Source organism: Hylobates moloch, unplaced genomic scaffold (assembly GCF_009828535.3).
Source record: "Hylobates moloch isolate HMO894 unplaced genomic scaffold, HMol_V3 SCAFFOLD_12, whole genome shotgun sequence".
Taxonomy (NCBI): Eukaryota; Metazoa; Chordata; class Mammalia; order Primates; family Hylobatidae; genus Hylobates; species Hylobates moloch.
This window is the reverse complement of record NW_026652287.1, coordinates 51,056,256-51,074,477: the sequence shown is the minus strand read 5'-3', so window position 1 is coordinate 51,074,477 and position 18,222 is coordinate 51,056,256. Positions and strand designations below refer to the sequence as shown.

General features: G+C 54.2%; 1 protein-coding gene across 4 annotated transcripts in view; it reads right to left on the bottom strand.

Annotated features, from left to right (window-relative positions):
* Positions 1–1,246: 1,246 nt before the first annotated feature.
* Positions 1,247–18,222, bottom strand: part of KCNN1 (potassium calcium-activated channel subfamily N member 1) — a 50,571-nt gene continuing 33,595 nt past the window's right edge. For 3 of the 4 annotated variants that reach the window (XM_058424893.1, XM_058424890.1, XM_058424891.1), the window contains 5 exons: positions 15,809–15,950; positions 12,564–12,674; positions 11,308–11,435; positions 7,589–7,658; positions 1,247–3,027 (listed from right to left, as the gene is read on the bottom strand). In XM_058424893.1, coding sequence (XP_058280876.1) covers positions 2,773–3,027; positions 7,589–7,658; positions 11,308–11,435; positions 12,564–12,674; positions 15,809–15,950 — 706 coding nt within the window. In that variant the 3' untranslated portion in view covers positions 1,247–2,772. The remainder of the gene's footprint in view (positions 3,028–7,588; positions 7,659–11,307; positions 11,436–12,563; positions 12,675–15,808; positions 15,951–18,222) is intronic. The other variant, XR_009208881.1, reaches the window with a different exon arrangement.

Below are 18,222 nucleotides of genomic sequence, written 5' to 3'. Positions count from 1 at the left end.
CTTGGCTGTCCCCCAAAACAAAATCCACCTAGAGTAGCCCTCTTCGCCTCCGCACAGGGCTGTTCCGCTACCAGATCCGTTCTCCCACCCATCTCGCCCACGCCCAAATGCCACTTCCTCAGAGTCCCCTTGCCACCTCTGGCCTTGTTTACTTTTCTCTTTGTTTTTTCCTTCCTTCCTTCCTTGCTTCCTTCCCTCCTTCCTCTTTCTTCCTTCCTTTTCTTTTTCTTTTTTCTTTCTTTTTCTTCTCTTTCTTTCTTTCTTGCCTTGTTTACTTTTCTTTCTCTCTCTTTTTTAAAGACAGAGTCTCGCTCTGTCGCCCAGGCCAGGGCGCAGTAGCGTGATCCTGGCTCACTGCAATCTCCACCTCCCTGTTCCTAGCAATTCTCAAGTCTCCTGAGTACCTGGGACGACAGGAGTCATCCACGCCCAGCTAATTTTTGTATTTTTAGTAGAGATGGGGTTTCATCATGTTGGCCAGGCTGGTCTCCAACTCCTGACCTCCGATGTTCCTCCCACCTCAGCCTCCCGAAGTACTGGGATTACAGGCGTGAACTACCACGCCCGGCCTGTTTATAACTTTATGGCTTTGGGTTTTTTTCTTTTTTAAGTACTATGGGTTTACTGTGCCTCTGCCATCAGACCTGGGAGCTACCACTGGCGCGGAAGTTACACCCACGGATGTTCCTTAACTGAACCCTGGGTTCTCACCCTGAAGTACAGCCCCTTTCCTTCTCACGCCTTAGTTTCCCCAGCCAGACAACAGGGTAGAAAGGATGAGTCCTGCCAAAGACTCTGATGTGATCCCTCAGGCGGGAAGGAACATTTATTGAGCACCTACCAGTTGCCTGGCCCTTTTTAGGGAGTTCTAGTTAAATAGACTGTCACCCCATTTTACAGATGAAATAACCGAGAGGCCGGGCGCGGTGGCTCACGCTTGTAATCCCAGCACTTTGGGAGGCCGAGGCGGGCGGATCACGAGGTCAGGAGATCGAGACCACGGTGAAACCCCGTCTCTACTAAAAATACAAAAAATTAGCCGGGCGTGGTGGCGGGCGCCTGTAGTCCCAGCTACTCGGAGAGGCTGCGGCAGGAGAATGGCGTGAACCCGGGAGGCGGAGCTTGCAGTGAGCCGAGATTGCGCCACCGCACTCCAGCCTGGGTGACAGAGCAAGACTCCGTCTCAAAAAAAAAAAAAAAGAAAGAACCGAGGCCCCAGAGGGGCAGCCACTGCCCAGAGTCACCCAGCAGTTGGCAGAGTCAGGATTCGAACCCCAGTCTGACCAGCACCTCCTCATACCCTTCTCGTGCTTGGGCCCAAGCTGGTCATTCATGCACCAGCCACGGCCTAGTTATCTCATTGAGCCAGGCGATGGATGACCTTATCAGAGGCTGCCAGGACCTGGGGCTTCTCGGCTATGCACAGCATCGTCTCCCCAGGAGCCAGGCCTCCTCGCCCCACCCAGGGCTCAGCATCTGCCAGGTAAGTGCCTGCTGCTCCCAGCACCCAAGCCCATGGCCTCCAGGGACCTTTCTGATTCTACTTGTGTCTGGAACCCTCCCCTCTAGCCCACCCCTGAAGGATCTCTCTGACCTTTGGATGTCACCAAATACCCCCTCCTCCTGACGTCCCCATGGCTCCTCCATGGAGTCCCTTCCACGAAGTCCAGGTTCTTTTTTTTCTCACTGCAACCTCCACCTCCTGGGTTCAAGTGAGTCTCCTGCCTCAGCCTCCCGAGTAGCTGGGATTACAGGCGTGCACCACCATGCCCAGCCAATTTTTATATTTTTAGTAGAGACAGGGTTTCACCATGTTGCCCAGGCTGGTCTTGAAATCCTGACCTCAGGTGATCCGCCCGCCTTACCGTCCCAAAGTGCTGGGATTACAGGTGTGAGCCACTGCGCCCAGCCAGTCCGGTTCTTTACTTTGGCCTAGGGGATTTCCAGTTTGAATGCACCATCCCTTCTCGCAGTGTGGTCCCAGGTAAGTAGATTCACCTCTCTGGGCCTCAGTTCCCTCCCATCCCACCGTGGTCAAGTTCTGATGAGGAATGTGTGGTAATTGACATCATCACATTCTCTGTAGACAGCAGGTGCTCAATACAAATCTCACAAAAACCCAAACGACCTTGCTCACCGAGGTCACCTCCCCCATGGGCCCTGCTGGGGCCTGGCACACAGTGGGGGTCCATCAACACGGTTGGTTGAAGGGGAGAGATGCTTCCGGCCAGGGCTGGGCCACGCTCTCTGAGGAATCTCAGCACCAGATGGGGCTGGTACAGGCGTCCCTAGAGTTGTCCCTCACTGAGCTCCAGCCCAGAGGGAGAGGGGGCTTCTAGGCTAGGATTCTAGGCTAGGCCGGTGATGGGAACAGGTTTTTTTGATTCCCACATTCATCGTGGTACCCGGGGCTGGGGGTCTGCCTCCTGGGACATCACCAGTGCCTTCCAGCCACGCACACAGGCAGCCACTAGGCGGGTCCTGCTTTATTCAGAACCAGCACGGACCCCTCCCCGGGCTGCTCCATGCCCACCGGGGGCCTGGGGAGAGTCGGGGGACCAGGTGACCAGAGGAAGCTCCGGGCTCCCCTGCCCTCACCCATGGTCCAGCCCTGCCCTCTGCCTGGGCAGTCTGGGCGGGGCAGGCCTCAGTCCACTCAGCCTGACTCAGCGTCGGCTTCTTGAACTCCAAGAGGCGCCACTGTACAAGGCTTCCCGGAGGTGGCGGCCACACGATGGCCAAGATTTAGGGGTCTGGTGGCGGGCAGGGCCGTCACCCGCAGTCCGAGGGGGCCACGGGCGTCCACCGGCAGGGGGAGCTCCGGGCTGCCTGGTCTTGGGGGCCGGGGCCGGGCCGGGGAGGCAGGGGAGGCGGGGGCGGGCGTATGGCTTGGGCGATGAGGCCGGGCAGGGCCTGTAGAGAGGCACCCAGCGCATCCAGGCGGCTTTCCAGGGTGGCCAGGCGGGCCTCCAGCTCCTCGTGCTGAGCGTGCAGCTCCGATACAAGGTCGTACATAACGCTCTGGGTCTGCCGGAGACAGAGAGGGGCAGGAGAGAGGCGCCGCTGAGTGAGAGAGGAAAGGACGATACCACGACACCAATGACAGAGAGGGACAGCCCACATGCTCCAGGTGGGTGGCGACCGCTAATGGGGCCCATGTGAGGGGTGGCTGGGAGGACACCCCCAGCCCCAGAGGTCCCTTGCTGGGCCCAGGGAAGGATTGGAGAGTGGATGAGGGGAGAGACTGGTCTTTTCTTTTTTTTTTTTTTCTTTGAGACAGAGACTCTCTCTGTCACCTACACTGGAGTGCAGTGGCCCAATCTCAGCTCACTACAACCTCCTCTTCCCGGGAGGTGCCCAGCCTAAAAGACAGGTCTTAAATGCCAAGCTCAGCTGGGTGTGGTGGCTCACGCCTGTAATCCCAGCACTTTGGGAGGCCGAGGCAGGCGAATCGCCCGAGGTCAGGAGTTTGAGACCAGTTTGGTCAACATGGTGAAACCCCATCTCTACTAAAAATACAAAATTTAGCTGGGCCGTGGTGGTGGGAGCCTGTAATCCCAGCTACTCGGGAGGCTGAGGCAGGAGAATCGCTTGAACCCAGGAGGTGGAGGTTTCAGTGAGCCTGAGTGACAGGGAAATCCGTCTCAAAAAAAAAGAAAGAAAGAAAGCCAAGTTCAGGGCTGGCAGGCCTGGGAAAGGCCTAGTGAGGTCCTGGGTGGAGGGACATGGCCAGAGCTGCCCTGGGGGTCTAGTGGCCACAGGGCACACGCAGCCACAGGCGGTGCTCAAGTGGTACCCACAGACCTGGGGGATGTTTGGGGCTGATGTTGCTCCAGGCTGGGGAACAGCAGAAGCCTGGGGACATGGCCGCCTAGGAGGAAGAGGTGGGGGGACCCTGCTCAGTCGTGAACTGCCACCTCTCCCATTAGGCTGGGGAGGGCACAGGGGTCTGATGAGGAAGGTGACTGCCTTGAGAATCTGACACAATCACACACTGGGAACACGACAGCCACAATTACTGTTACAGCAGCCAGTGGGGCGTCCCCACCACCTCAACTGCCCGGTTCTGGCACTGTCCCCCTATGTGCAGGGGAGGCCGGCCAGGCAGGGACAGTCCTGGGTGCAGACACCACTCTGGCCACCAGGTGGCACTAGAACATCACTCCACGGCTCTGAGCGCAGCTGGGTCAGGACACCGGTTTGCCACCCCACGGCGGCCTCCATGGGAGGATGGAGGCAGTAGTGGAAGGAAGACAGGACAGGACGAGGTGCCCACCCCAGCTCTTCTGTCCTCTCACTCCCAGCCTCTTCCTCCCAGCTTCCCCCACTGTGCCCCCTACCTTTTCCCTCCATCACTGCAAGGCAGACCCCACTCCGAGTGCAAACACCTCGTGGGGGCTGCCCCTCTTAGCACCACTGACCTCACCCTGGCCTCTCTCAGGCGCCACAGTCCCCAGAGCCAGAGGGTGACACCTGGAGGCCAGAGCATCATCCAGCCTTCGGGTGGTTCTTTTTAGTCTTTTCTAAGGTTTAAAATTTTTATTTTTATTTTTATTTTTGAGACGGAGTCTCGCTCTTGTCATCTAGGCTGGAGTGCAGAGGCATGATCTCGGCTCACTGCAACCTCCACCTCCTGGGTTCAAGTGACTCTCCTGCCTCAGCCTCCCGAGTAGCTGGGATTACAGGCGCCCGCTACCACACCCGGCTAATTTTTGTACTTTTAGTGGAGACAAAGTTTCACCATGTTGGTCAGACTGGTCTTGAACTCCTGACCTCAGGTGATCCGCCCGCCTTTGCCTCCCAAAGTGCTCGGATTACAGGGATGAGCCACTACACCCAGCCTTAAAATTTTATTTTTTAGAGACAGAGTCTTGCTCTGTCTCCCAGGCTGGGGTGCGGTGGTGCAATCACAGCTCACTGCAGCCTTTACACCCCGGGCTCAAGCGATCCTTCCACCTCAGCCTCCTGCTAATTTTTTTTTTTCTTTTTTTTGTAGCGATGGAGTTTTGCCATGTTGCCCAGGCTGGTCTTGAATTCCTGAGCTCAAGTGATCCTCCCTCCTGAACTTCCCAAAGTGCTAGGATTACAGGCATGAGCCACTGCACCTGGCCTGATTTTCTTACTATTTTCCTTTCTCTACCGTACCTTATTGTAAGAATACAGTATATAATATATATACAAAACACATGTGAATCAACTGTTTATCAATAAGGCTTTTAGTCAATGGTAGGCTATCAGTAGTTAAATTTGGGGTGTCAAAAGTTATATGAGGCTGGGCACAGTGGCTTATGTCTGTAATCCCAGCACTTTGGGAAGCCAAAGCAGGTGGATTACTTGAAGTCAGGAGTTCGAGACCAGCCTGGCCAACATGGTGAAACCCCCATCTCTACTAAAAGTACAAAAAGTAGCCAGGCGTGGTGGCATGCACCTGTAATCCTAGCTACTCAGGAGGCTGAGGCAGGAGAATACCTTAAACCTAGGAGGGAGGCTGCAGTGAGCTGAGATCGCACCTCTGCACTCCAGCCTGGGCAACAGAGTGAGACTTTGTCTCAAAAAGAAAAAAAGAAGTTATATGGGAATATTTGACTTTTAAGGGGTCAGCACCCCGTAACCCCCGTGTTGTTTGAGAGTTAACTGTGTATCTTCAGGGGTCTAGAATATGTTTTTCTCTCTGTGAGATTCTTTTCTGGGCGCGGTGGCTCACGCCTGTATTCCCAGCACTTTGGGAGGCCAAGGTGGGAGGATCACTTGAGCTCAGGAGTTTGAGACCAGCCTAGGCAACATGGTGAAACCCCATCTCTACAAAAAATACAAAAATTAGCAGGACCTGATGGTGTGCGCCTGTAGTCTCAGCTACTTGGGAGGATGAGGTGGGAGGATTGCTTGAGCCTGTGGAGGTTGAGGCTGCGGTGAGCCATGATTTTGCCACTGCACTCTAGCCTGTACCACAGAGCAAGACTCTGTCTCAGAAAAAAAAAAAAAGATTCCCTTCCAAATTAAATTTATTGTAGGTTAATATTAAGCTAGATTGCATTCTCTTCCTAGTGATGGAGGAAGTGAGTCCAAAATGCACTGGGGACAAGAAATAAAATAGAATGGGACTTAACATTTTCTAAAGATAACATGAAATTAGCCTCAGGCTGACTGATAGATCAGGGGATGTAGCCACTGAACAAAAGCTATTTTCTGAAACTATGTCATTGGTCAGAAGGGAATTCAAATCAGTGTTGCAAAGATCTCAAGCACTTGATTAATTGAAACTGGTCCAATGACACATCTTCCAGTGGAAGAATTCAAAAAGCGGGAAATGGGCTGGGCACGGTGGCCCACGCCTGTAATCCCAACACTTTGGGAGGCTGAGGGGGGTGGATCACTTAAGGTCAGGAGCTCGAGACCAGTCTGGCCAACATGGCGAAACCCCGTCTCTACTAAAAGTACAAAAATTAGCCGGGCATGTTGGTGCATGCCTGTAATCCCAGCTACTCTGGAGGCTGAGGCATGAGAATTGCTTGAACCTAGGAGGTGGAAGTTGCAGTGAGCCGAGATCGCGCCACTGCATTCCAGCCTGGGTGACAGAGCAAGACTCTGTCTCAAAAAATAAATAAATAAAGCTAAAAAAAAAAAAAGTGGGAGATGACTTGATATTCGAATCAACACACAGATCCATGTATAACATAAACTGATTTCTTTCTTGGTTTTTTTTTTTTTTGAGACAAGGTCTCGCTCTGTTGCCCAAGCTAGAGTGCAGCAGAGTGATCATACCTCACAGCAGCCTTGACCTCCTGGACTCAAGTGATTCTCCCGCCTCAGCCTCCCTAATAGCTGGGACTACAGGCACTCACCACCATGCCTGGTTAATTTTTTTATTCTTTTTGTACAGATGGAGTCTCTCTGTGTTGCCCAGGCTGGTCTCAAATTCTTGGGCTCAAGTGATCTGCCTGCCTCGGCCTCCCAAAGTACAGGGATTATAGGCATGACCCACAGCACCTGGCCCCAATTTCTCTTGCAATCAATTTAAATTTCCTGACAGATGTTTAATTGCTATACAAATAAGCTTTCTCCCAAGGCTATCATTTGAATTTATACCCATAGCAAAGGAATTTTGTTTTTCTCTTCCATTTCAGAGCTTGAATTGAGGTGGTATGCCTAAATCTAGAAATACCTCTTCACCCACTTAGCCCCCTAACTGTATACTCCTTTTAAATTTTTAAATTATTTTTAAAATTATTATCATTTTTTTGAGACAGGGTGTCACTCTGTCACCCAGACTGGAGTGCAGTGGTGCCATCTCAGCTCACTGCAGCCTCAACCCCCCAAGTTCAAGCGATTCTCCTGCCTCAGCCCCCAAGTAGCTGGGATTAAAGGCGCCTGCCACCACGCTTGGCTAATTGTTGTACTTTTTGTAGAGACGGGGTTTCACCATGTTGCCCAGGCTGGTCTCAAACTCCTGAGGTCAAGCGATCCGCCCGCCACTGTCCTCAGCCCACAGTGGGTCCTTGTGCCCTCCTCTGGCAGGAGCTGAGCCCCATCCCATCTGCTCCGGGGCCCCACCTGCCCTGTCCGGCCCACCCTGCCCCAACCCACTCACCTTGGCCAGGTCGGTAAGCGTGTTAGCCTGGTCGTTCAGCTTCCCTTGCTCGATCTTCACACTCCTGAGCCTGTGGGGACACGGGGTTGGGGGAGGGGGTTAGGCAGGTTCCCATGGAGGCTGCAGTGGGGGCAGGGACTTTCATGCACCCACCCGGGGTCACCTATGGGACATGCATCAGAGGATGAGGTGGGAGTTTGGAGGCCAATTCCCTGTGGTCTATTCCCTCTCAACACACAGCTGGTGCGCCAGGGCCAGAAGTCAGCCTGGCCACCGCCCACACCACCCATTGGCTGGTCCTGTCTCCGGCCCAACTCAGGACTGCCACAGGAAGTTGGATCCCAGACCAAGGTGAAGCCTGCACCAAGCCATGGAGCAGATGTGAACCCTGCCCGCCTGAGGCTGGGGTTGGCACGCCCCGGGTATACCCCCTGTCTGTGACGACCATGCACCCCCGATTTCCCAGCCCCACCAAGCCCCTGGGAGAAGACTTACTTCTGAGCCCTGGCAGGACCGGGCAGAGCAGGAGAAAAATCACAAGGCAATTTTAACCTCAGCACAGTTGTGCGGCATGTACCCAGCCCTACCCACCTCCCGGGGGTGCCACCCCAGGGCCCCGCGTGGGGTTCCCAGATGGCCGAGGGGCTGCCCTTGCTCTGGGGAGGTGCCCAGCCGCTCAGGGGCAGGCCTGTCCTCTGTCCTGTCCCGGAGGCAGTGTTTCATTCAGAAAACTATGCCCACACCATCTCCTGCGGGGGAAACTGAAGCTCAGAGGGGTAAAGCCACTGCCCATCTGCACCCCAGCAGGATTTGAACCCACACTTGCTACTTGGTGTTGGTGTTGGCACTGGTGACCCCGGTCTCTGGACAGCTGGCCACAGGGGTAGTTGGTTAGTGTATGCCCTCGCCCCTTTTGGCCATCCCTTTGTTTTTTTGTTTTTTTTTGAGACGGGGTCTCACTCTGTCGCCCAGGCGGGAGTGCAGTGGTGCAGTCTCAGCTCACTGCAACCTCCGCTTCCCCGGTTCAAGCGATTCTCCTGGCTCAGCCTTCTGAGTGGCTGGGATTACAGGCGCTCAACCAGCACACCTGGTTTAATTTTTGTATTTTTAGTAGAGATGGGGTTTCACCATGTTGGTCAGGCTGGTCTCAAACTCCTGACCTCATGTGATCTGCCCGTCTCAGCCTCCAAAAGGATTACAGGCGTGAGCCACTGCACCCGCTGGCACTCCCTTCTGTAGCTAAGCCAGTCCAGGGGACTGTCTCAGCGTGATCTTGGCTCACTGCAACTTCAGCTTCCCAGGTTCATGTGATTCTCCTGCCTCAGCCTCCCGAGTAGCTGGGACTACAGGCATGTGCCACCAAGCTCAGCTAATTTTTTTGTACTTTTAGTAGAGATGGGGTTTCACCATGTTGGTCAGGCTGGTCTTGAACTCCTGACCTCAAATGATCCACCCATCTTGGCCTCCCAAAGTGCTGGGATTACAGGCGTGAGCAAGCACGCCCGGCCTTTTGTACTTTTTTCTAATGTGGCTGTTAGCAAATTTAAAATTATATATGTTGTTCACGTGACATTCTAGTGGACAGCATCGTCACCAGCATATTATGGCCTGTGGGTCAAATCTAGCCGGCTGCCTGTCTTGGAAAATAAGGTTTCTTTGGAACATGGCCACACCAGGTTATCCTCACTGCTTCCCTGCCTCAGCAGCAGAGAGTTGAAGAGTGGGACAGAAACAGTCTGGCCCATAAAACCTGAAAGATTTACCATCTGGCCCTTTACAGAGAAAGTTTGTTGACTGGCTGCATATTGGACTCACCTGAGGAAATTTTATTTATTTACTTATTTTAATATATTTTATTTTTTATTTTTTGAGACTGAGTCTTACTCTGTCACCCGGGCTGGAGTGCAGTGGTGTGATCTCAGCTCACTGCAACCTACAGGCATGTGCCACTACGCCCGGCTAATTTTTATATTTTTAGTAGCGACAAGGTTTCGCCATGTTGGCCAGGCTGACATCAGGTGATCAACCTGCCTTGGCCTCCCAAAGTGCTGGGATTACAGGCGTGAGCCACTGCGCCCAGCCATATATAGTTTTTTAAGGCAAGGTCTTGCTCTGTGGCCCAGGCTGGAGTGCAGTGGTGCAATCACAGCTCACTGCAACCTTGACCTTCTGGGCTCAAGTTATCCTCCCACCTCAGCCTCCTGGGTAGCTGGGACCACAGACACGTGCCACCACACTGGGCTAATTTTTTTATTTTTGTAGAGACAGGGTCTCACTTTGTTGCCCAGGCTGGTTGCAAACTCCTAGCCTCAAGCGATCCTCCTGGCTCAGCCTCCCAAAGTGCTGGGATTACGAGGTGTGAGTCACCACACCCAGCTTTATTTTTTAATTTTTACATAGAGTGGGGTCTCACTATGTAGCCCAGGCTGGTTTCCAAATCTTGGCCTCAATCAGTCTTCCCTCCTTGGCCTCCCAAAGTGCAGGGATTATAAGTGTGAGCCACCATGCCCAACCAAGCAGTCATTTGAGGAATTTAAATGTAAACCCAGACTGCAACCCAGACTCTACTAAGTAACTGATGTTGGATGTGGCTCTTGGGATTTTTAAAAAGCCTCCTGGTGACTTCAGTGAGCAGCCAAGGATTTAGAGCTACTTTATTAAATAATTCTCGGGCAAAGAAACAACATAGGAAATCAAGCAATTTCTTTCTTCTTTTTTTTTCTTTTTTTTCTTTTCTTTCTTTTTTTTTTTTTAATGAGATGGGGTCTCATTCTGTCGCCCAGGCTGGAGTGCAGTGGGACAATCTCGGCTCACCGCAAGCTCCGCCTCCTGGGTTCACGCCATTCTCCTGCCTCAGCCTCCCGAGTAGCTGGGACTACAGGCGTCCACCACTATGCCCGGCTAATTTTTTGTATTTTTAGTACAGACGGGGTTTCACTTTGTTAGCCAGGATGGTCTTGATCTCCTGACTGTGTGATCCACCCGCCTCGGCCTCCCAAAGTGCTGGGACTACAGGCATGAGCCACTGTGCCCGGCCTTTTTTTTCTTTTTCTTTCCTTTTCTTTTTTTTTTTTTTTTTTTGGACAAGGTCTCACTCCGTAACCCGGCTGAGTGCAGTGGCGCAATCATGGCTCACTGCAGCCTTGACCCTGCACACTCAAGTGATCCTTCCACCTCAGCCTCCCGAGTATCTGGGACCACAGAGGCACACCACCACACCCAGCTAAGTTCTTAGTTTTTGTAGAGATGGGGTCTCCCTGTATTGCCAAGGATGGTGTTGAACTCCTGGACTCAAGCGATCTTCCCTGCCACCCAAAGTGCTGGGATTACAGGCATGAGCCACCACACCTGGCCCAATTCATTTCTAGTTACCCCACATGATCCCATGGATCAGACCATGGATTTAACTATGAGCTTCCCGGCAGACAAAGCAAAAAGAGGAAATCGCTTCAAAGTCTAAAGGGTAAAAATTATCCTGGTTATTCCAGAGAATAAAATATATGTCCTGCCACTTACTGAGTCATGTCCATGACTTAGCAGACCCCATCATCTGCCTCCCTCTGAAGATCCTCCCATCCACCCAGCTCGGAAGATGCAGGCCCCAACCAACTGACCACCCGTCCCTGGCAGGGAGCCGTGAAGAGGCCACACAGAGCTGCGAGGGCTGCCTCCGCGCCATGTGGACACAGAAACGTGAGCTGGAAAGGTGCTAGACTTACTGATGGATGGCTTGGAGGAACTTACGCTGGTGTTTCCGAACCCGGGCTTGGTCTGGCTTCTTTACCAGCCTGGTGTGTTTGTAGATGAGCCACGTCTCCCTGAGAACGTTAGCAGCGGCGTTTTTTACCTGGGGCCAGAAAAAGAACAATTCCTCAGGGTTGGCACGAAATTCCAAAAGGCTCCAGAAATGTCTAGAATCTTCCAGAAACCTCTAGAAACTTCTGGAAATGCCTCTCAGGGTCCCTGGGCTATAAGGCAGGGCCATGCTTGCACAATGTTTGTGCAGTGTGTGTATACCTAACACACATCACTCATGATGGGCCAGGCCCCTTCTATGCACCTTGCAAATGTTTTTTATGTTTTTTGTTTGTTTGTTTTTTGAGGCTCTGTGGCCCAGACTGGAATGCAGTGGCATGATCTTGCCTCACTGCAACCTCCACCTCCCGGGTTCAAGTGATTCTCCTGCCTCACTCTCCTTAGTAGCTGGGATTACAGGCGCCTATGATCACACTCAGCTAATTTTTGTATTTTTACTAGAGATGGGGTTTCATCATGTTGGCCAGGCTGGTTTTGAACTTCTGACCTCAAGTGATCCGCCTGCCTCGGCCTCCTAAAGTGCTGGGATTACAGGCATGAGCCACAGCGCCCGGCCATGATGCAAATGTTAACTCAGTGAATCGGCATGTGTTTTTATTTCCCTGATTTTCTATATGGGGAAGCTGAGGTACAGAGCAGTCAACCCGCCAGGGTCAGGCAGCTCTCAAATTGCATATGGCAGTCTGGCCCAAGCCTCTTACTGAGTGCCCATGGCTGGACATGACTGGGCACAAGGGTAGATGCCACGATGTCTCTCTATGCATTACTCACAGATGGGTGTGTGGTGGCAGAGCCAAGCACAGTCATTTTTTTTTTTTTTTTTAAGACGGAGACTTGCTCTGTCACCCAGGCTCGAGTGCAGTGGTGCCATCTTGGCTTTCTGCAGCCTCCGCTTCCCAGGCTCAAGCGATTCTCCTGCCTCAGACTCCCAAGTGGATGGGACTACAGGCAACTGCCACCATGCCAGGCTGGTCTCGAACTCCTGACCTCAGGTGATCCACCCGCCTTGGCCTCCCAAAGCCAGCACAGTCTTGACACGGGGCTGCATGGTAACCCATGGGCACATGAGCGTGCCCGGCACATACAGAGGGAAAGCAGGGAAGTTCTACGCTCGCTGACAAGGCCAGGAGGCGGCCTCCATGGGAACCGCAGTCCTCACCCGCTTGGTGAGCTGAGTGTCCATCATGAAGTTGTGCACGTGCTTCTCAGCCTTGGTGAGCTCCAGCTTCCGGGCCACCACAGCCACCACGAGTGCGGTACAGCCAGCTCCCTGTGTGCAGGGCAGAGGGGGCACATCAGCGTCCTGTCTTGAGGTCACTCCCTCCTCCAGGAAGCCTGCCCAGATTGCAGCCTCCCCATTCTCCGAGTCAGCAGTGTGAGCGGATTCCATCTGCTGAGCTCACTGACTCCAGGTCTACTCGTTTCCTATTCATCAAATGTCAGGTGGAACCACGTCCCACACATTAGCTCATTCGACCCCCAACAACTCCAGGAGGTAGGACGATTCTTTTTTTTTTTTTTTTTTTGAGATGGAGTCTCGCTCTGTCACCCAGGCTGGAATGCAGTGGCACAATCTCGGCTCATTGCAACCTCCACCTTCCAGGTTCAAGCGATTCTCCTGCCTAAGCCTCCTGAGTAGCTGGAACTAGAAGCGTGCACCACCACATCCCGCTAATTGTGTGTGTGTGTGTGTGTGTGTGTGTGTGTGTGTGTGTGTGTGTGTTTTTGAGACAGAGTCTCGCTCTGTCGCCCAGGCTGGAGTGCAGTGGCGCAATCTCGGCTCACTGCAAGCTCCGCCTCCCGGGTTCACGCTATTCTCCTGCCTTAGCCTCTCCGAGTAGCTGGGACTACAGGCGCCCGCCACCACGCCCGGCTAATTTTTTTGTATTTTTATTAGAGACGGGGTTTCACCGTGGTCTCGATCTCCTGACCTCGTGATCTGCCCACCTCGGCCTCCCAAAGTGCTGGGATTACAAGCTGGGAATCCCACCAAGCTGGGATTACACCGCGCCCGGCCGTGTGTCTGTGTTTAGTAGAGAGGGGCTTTCACCATGTTGGTCAGGCTGGTCTCGAACTCCTGACAGGTGATCCACCCACCTTGGCCTCCCAAAGTGCTGCGATTACAGGCATGAGCCATTACCATGCCCAGCCCCAAGCAGGTTTAGATGCCAACACCCTGAGCCTGAGCAGGGTTGGCCTAGAGCACAAGCAGGGGCTCCTGGAGGAAACCCTCTCTCGGTTTCCAGGCCAGGACAAAGGTTTTGAGAGGACCCAGAAGCCTGTTCTCAGGAAAAGCCCTGTCAACTGGGACAGAGCGACTTGCTGGAAACCTCCACCTAGAATACTAGACAGCAAGGAAAAGGAATGGACAACGGCCCTGCAACAGCACGATGCACCACACAGAAGGTGCAGGGAGGGACCCACGCTGGGCTGCCAGCAAAAAGCCAGACGTGGACCAGGTGCAGTGACTTGTGCCTGTAATCCCAGCACTTTGGGAGGCCAAGGTGGGCGGATCACCTGAGGTCAAGAGTTCGAGACCAGCCTGGTCAACATGGTGAAACCCTGTCTCTACTAAAAATACAAAAATTAGCTGGGCCTGGTGGCGGGTGCCTGTCATCCCAGCTACTCGGGAGGCTGAGGCAGGAGAATCGCTTGAACCTGGGAGGGGAAGGTTGCAGTGAGCTGAGATCACGCCACTGCATTCCAGCCTGGGTGACAGAGCGAGACTCCCTCAAAAAAAAAAAAAAAAAAGGGCTGGCGTGGTGGCGTCATGCCTGTAATCCCAGCACTTTGGGAGGCTGAGGCAGGTGAATTATCTGAGGTTGGGAGTTCAAGATCAGACTGGCCAGCATGATGAAACCCTGTCTCTACTAAAAATAGAAAAATTAGCCGAGCCTGGTGGCAGGCGCCTGTAATTCCAGCTACTCAGGAAGCTGAGGCAGGAGAATGGCTTGAACCCGGGAGGCGGAGGTTGCAGTGAGTTGAGATTGCACCATTGCACTCCAGGCTGGGCAACAGAGTGAGACTCCATCTCAATGAAAAAAAAAAAAAAAAAAAGTCGGACATGGGCCAGGTGCAGTTGCTTAGGCCTGTAACTCCAGCACCTTGGGAGGCCCAAGCAGGAGGATCACTTGAGCCCAGGAGTTCATGACCAGCCTGGACAACATAGTGAGACCCCGTCTTTATAAAAACACAAAAATAAAATAAAACATGGAAAAGCATTTGTTCGCATGGGCATAAAACATGTCTGGAGAGAAAGAAGGTTCTGGAAAGAGGGGATGGACAGGGACCCCGATGATTGAATCAGGGAAAAGAGAAAGCAGTGAGCATGAAAGGATGTTCACAGGCACCCACGGCAGACTTGAGAATCCTTCGGGGAGACAGGGTGCTGCCTGTGCCCACTGAGTCACGAAAAACTCAGGGAACACCCTGAAAGTCAGCCAAGGAAGGGGGTTTGGGCTGCAGAGGACACAGCCCAGCAGGTTTTTTTTTTTTTTTTTTTTTTTTTTTGAGACTTACTTCACTCTGGTTGCCCAGGCTAGAGTGCAATGACGTGATCTCTACTCACTGCAACCTCCGCCTCCTGGGTTCAAGCAATTCTCATGCCTCAGCCTCCCTAGGAGCTGGGATTACAGGTATCTGCCACCATGCCTGGCTAATTTTGTATTTTTAGTAGAGACAGGCTCTCACCATGTTGGCCAGGCTGGTCTCGAACTCCTGACCTCGTGATACACCCGCCGGCCTCCCAAAGTACTGGGATTACAGGTGTGAGCCACCACTCCCGGCTATTTTTGTATTTTTAGTAGAGACGGGGTTTCTCCATGTTGGTCACAGGCTGATCTCAAACTCCCAACCTCAGGTGATCTGCCCACCTTGGCCTCTCAAAGTGCTGGGATTATAGGCGTGAGCTACCACGCCCAGCCCCCAGCAGGTATTTATAGTGTGTCCATGGCATTCACAGTTCTGGGATTCTCACATAAATAACCGACTTAGCCCTTGCAAAGCAGAGGAAGTAGCACTGGTCACAGCTGAGGAAACTAAGGCACATCAGCATTAAGCCCCTTGCCCTGGATCCAAAGGCTGTGAATAAATCGGGCTGTAGAGAATAAAGGGGTGACAGTGACTCTCTGGTCAGAGTGGACCACAGCTTCTTACTGGACAGGCATGGTGGGAGCTGCATATCTAGGCCTGGAAGGGCCGCAGGGAGATGTCCTGTGGGTGTGGCTTCCACGTGACCTCAGAGGAAAACAGCAGAGCAGAGGAGGGGTGGACTGACGGAGGGACGCTGAGCAGGCACAGCTCGTGATGGGGTGAGCACCCTGTCAGCAAGGCGTATGCAAGGGCTGGTGGAGCGGGCGGCTGGCTGGACCTCCTAGGATCATACACATGGACCCTCACCCTTACCATGATGCCAGTGAGCAGGCACACACCCTTCCCGCAGTAGGTGTGGGGCACCATGTCGCCGTAGCCGATGGAGAGAAAGGTGATGGAAATCAGCCACATGGCCCCCAGGAAGTTGCTGGTCACTTCCTGCTTGTCGTGGTACCTGGGGAAGAGGGAGGGCTCAGTCTACACCATTCCCTCTGCTTCCATCACACCCCCTGGGGCGGCGCCAGGGCTGGAAGGCCCTGAGTCCACCTCGCTGCGTTGGGGCCATGTCCTGTGGGTACAGGACAGGCGCACTCTCTCCCTCCTACAGCCCTTCCACTTTCCCTTTGCCTGCCCCCCAGGCTGCTTCCCTGGATGGGGCAGAGAGGGGCCCAGGTGAGGTTGTATGAACATACAATCCCCCTCCCAACGACAGACACACACAGACCGGGGGATGGGTGACCACAGCACCAGAAGCGGCAGGAGGTGGAGGCAAGGATTCAGGTCAGACACCATGAAGAACTTCCCCAGCCAGCAATGCCCCAAGGAGGGAGGAGGACTGGAGGAGGTGGGAGGCTGGAGGATCACCACCTAGGGCTCGAGCGAAGAAGGGACGCCCATATATGAAGGACATAGACTGGAGGACAGCATGAGTCCCCCAACTCAGCCTATGTTGCATCTGGGGGTTGGGAAGAGAGGGGCATCGGCTTTGGCGCTGGGGAGATGCCTCGGGCTATATTTGGGACCCAGGGAGACAGGCCCTAAGACTGACAGAACTTAGTCCTGGTCACAGCCGGGCTTGGGACTTCGGCCAGGGGGGCCGCAAAGAGGTTCTGCCTGTGGCCATGCCAGGGGGCCGAGGGCTTGGCTCTCTGGGTCTGGGGGTGGCTCTGGGATCTGTTCCCACTCAGCTCTCAGTCCCCAAATCCCCTTGGCCTTTCTGTGGGGACTGGGCCCCCTCTGACCTGGCTTCCAGCTAACCCACTCCTTCCCAGGGCTTAGATCATCTGAGCCCCAAGCCAGCCTCTGGGGGGTTCAAGGTCAGAGGCCAACTGGGGTAGCACCGAGGAAGTGGCCTGGACAGAGCAGGATCTTCAGGGGAGGCCTGTGCCAGGCACAGTGAGTGACACAGCCCAAGGACAGGGCTGGGGTCAGGCTCCAGAGGGAAGGAGATGGAGGCTCCCCAAAGATTGGCATTTGGGGGTCTTTGCTCCCGCGGAGGTCGAATGCCACTCCAGGCACCTCCAGTCTGGGCTTCTAAGACGCTTGCTGGGTGAAGACCCAGGGACTGACCCCATCTTTTTTTTTTTTTTTTGAGACAATATCTCTCTCTGTCGCCCAGGCTGGAGTGTAGTGGCATGATCTTGGCTCACTGCAACCTCCACCTCCCAGGTTCAAGCGATTCTCCTGCCCCAGCCTCCCAAGTAGCTGGGACTACACGTGCCCACCATCATGCCTGGCTAATATTTTTTTGTGTGTTTTTAGTAGAGACAGGGTTTCACCATGTTAGCCAGGATGGTCTCAATCTCTTGACCTCGTGATCCACCCACCTGGGCCTCCCAAAGTGCTGGGATTACAAGCATGAGCCACAGCGCCCAGCTGACTGACCCCCATCTTACACCAAAACATCTGAGCCCCAAGTTGCCTGACCCCCAGAGGGCAGGAGGGGTGGGGGGTGCCCTGTAGTTGGTAGGTGGGTGAGCCCCAGATCCAGACGGAGCGATGGTGGGGGGTGCCACAGGACCACCCAGGAGCAGGGCTGGGGGACATGCGGGAGGCGGGGGTGGGTCAGAGCGAGGCAGGCAAGGGGGCTTCAAGCATTGTCGCCAGGCTCAGAATTTAGGATTGGCTGCCTGCCAGCCCTGCCCCGTGCCCCACCCCCCCAGAGCCCTGTAAGGACCCAGCTTGGACCTCAGGGATACCTGATGAGGGGCACCCCATACCCCTGACCCTAGTTCTAACCCCACCCATCAGGGGTGTGGGAGCTGCATGGGGGAACATCAAGGGCCCAAGGAGACCCCTGGAAGCCTTGACAGCTGGAGAAACTGGGCCTTTCATCCCTGAGAGCCAGGCCTCAGGCCCAGGCAGGGCCCGTGGGAGTATGGGGGGTGGGGGCTGGGTGGAGGGATGAGGATGGGGTACTGAGGGCAAGCAGGGGTCCAGCCAGGGACCCCTCCAGGGCCTCCACCAGCTAGGCGCATGGCAGGGAGACCCTCTCCCAGATAAGGCACCATCACACCCCAGGCCTGGCGGAGCCCCTCCTGCCTCTGAGACTGCCAGGACTCAGGCCTCCGGGCAAGTCCCTTTACCCCCCAGAGCCTCAGTTTCCCTCTCTGTAAATCGGGTTGATGGCCCACCACCTCTTAGGGGTATTCACAACAGACTCCCTCCTGTTTCGAGGTCCCAAAGGTGCGGCCGGTTTTCCTTCACCCCAGACCCATTTATTTGTC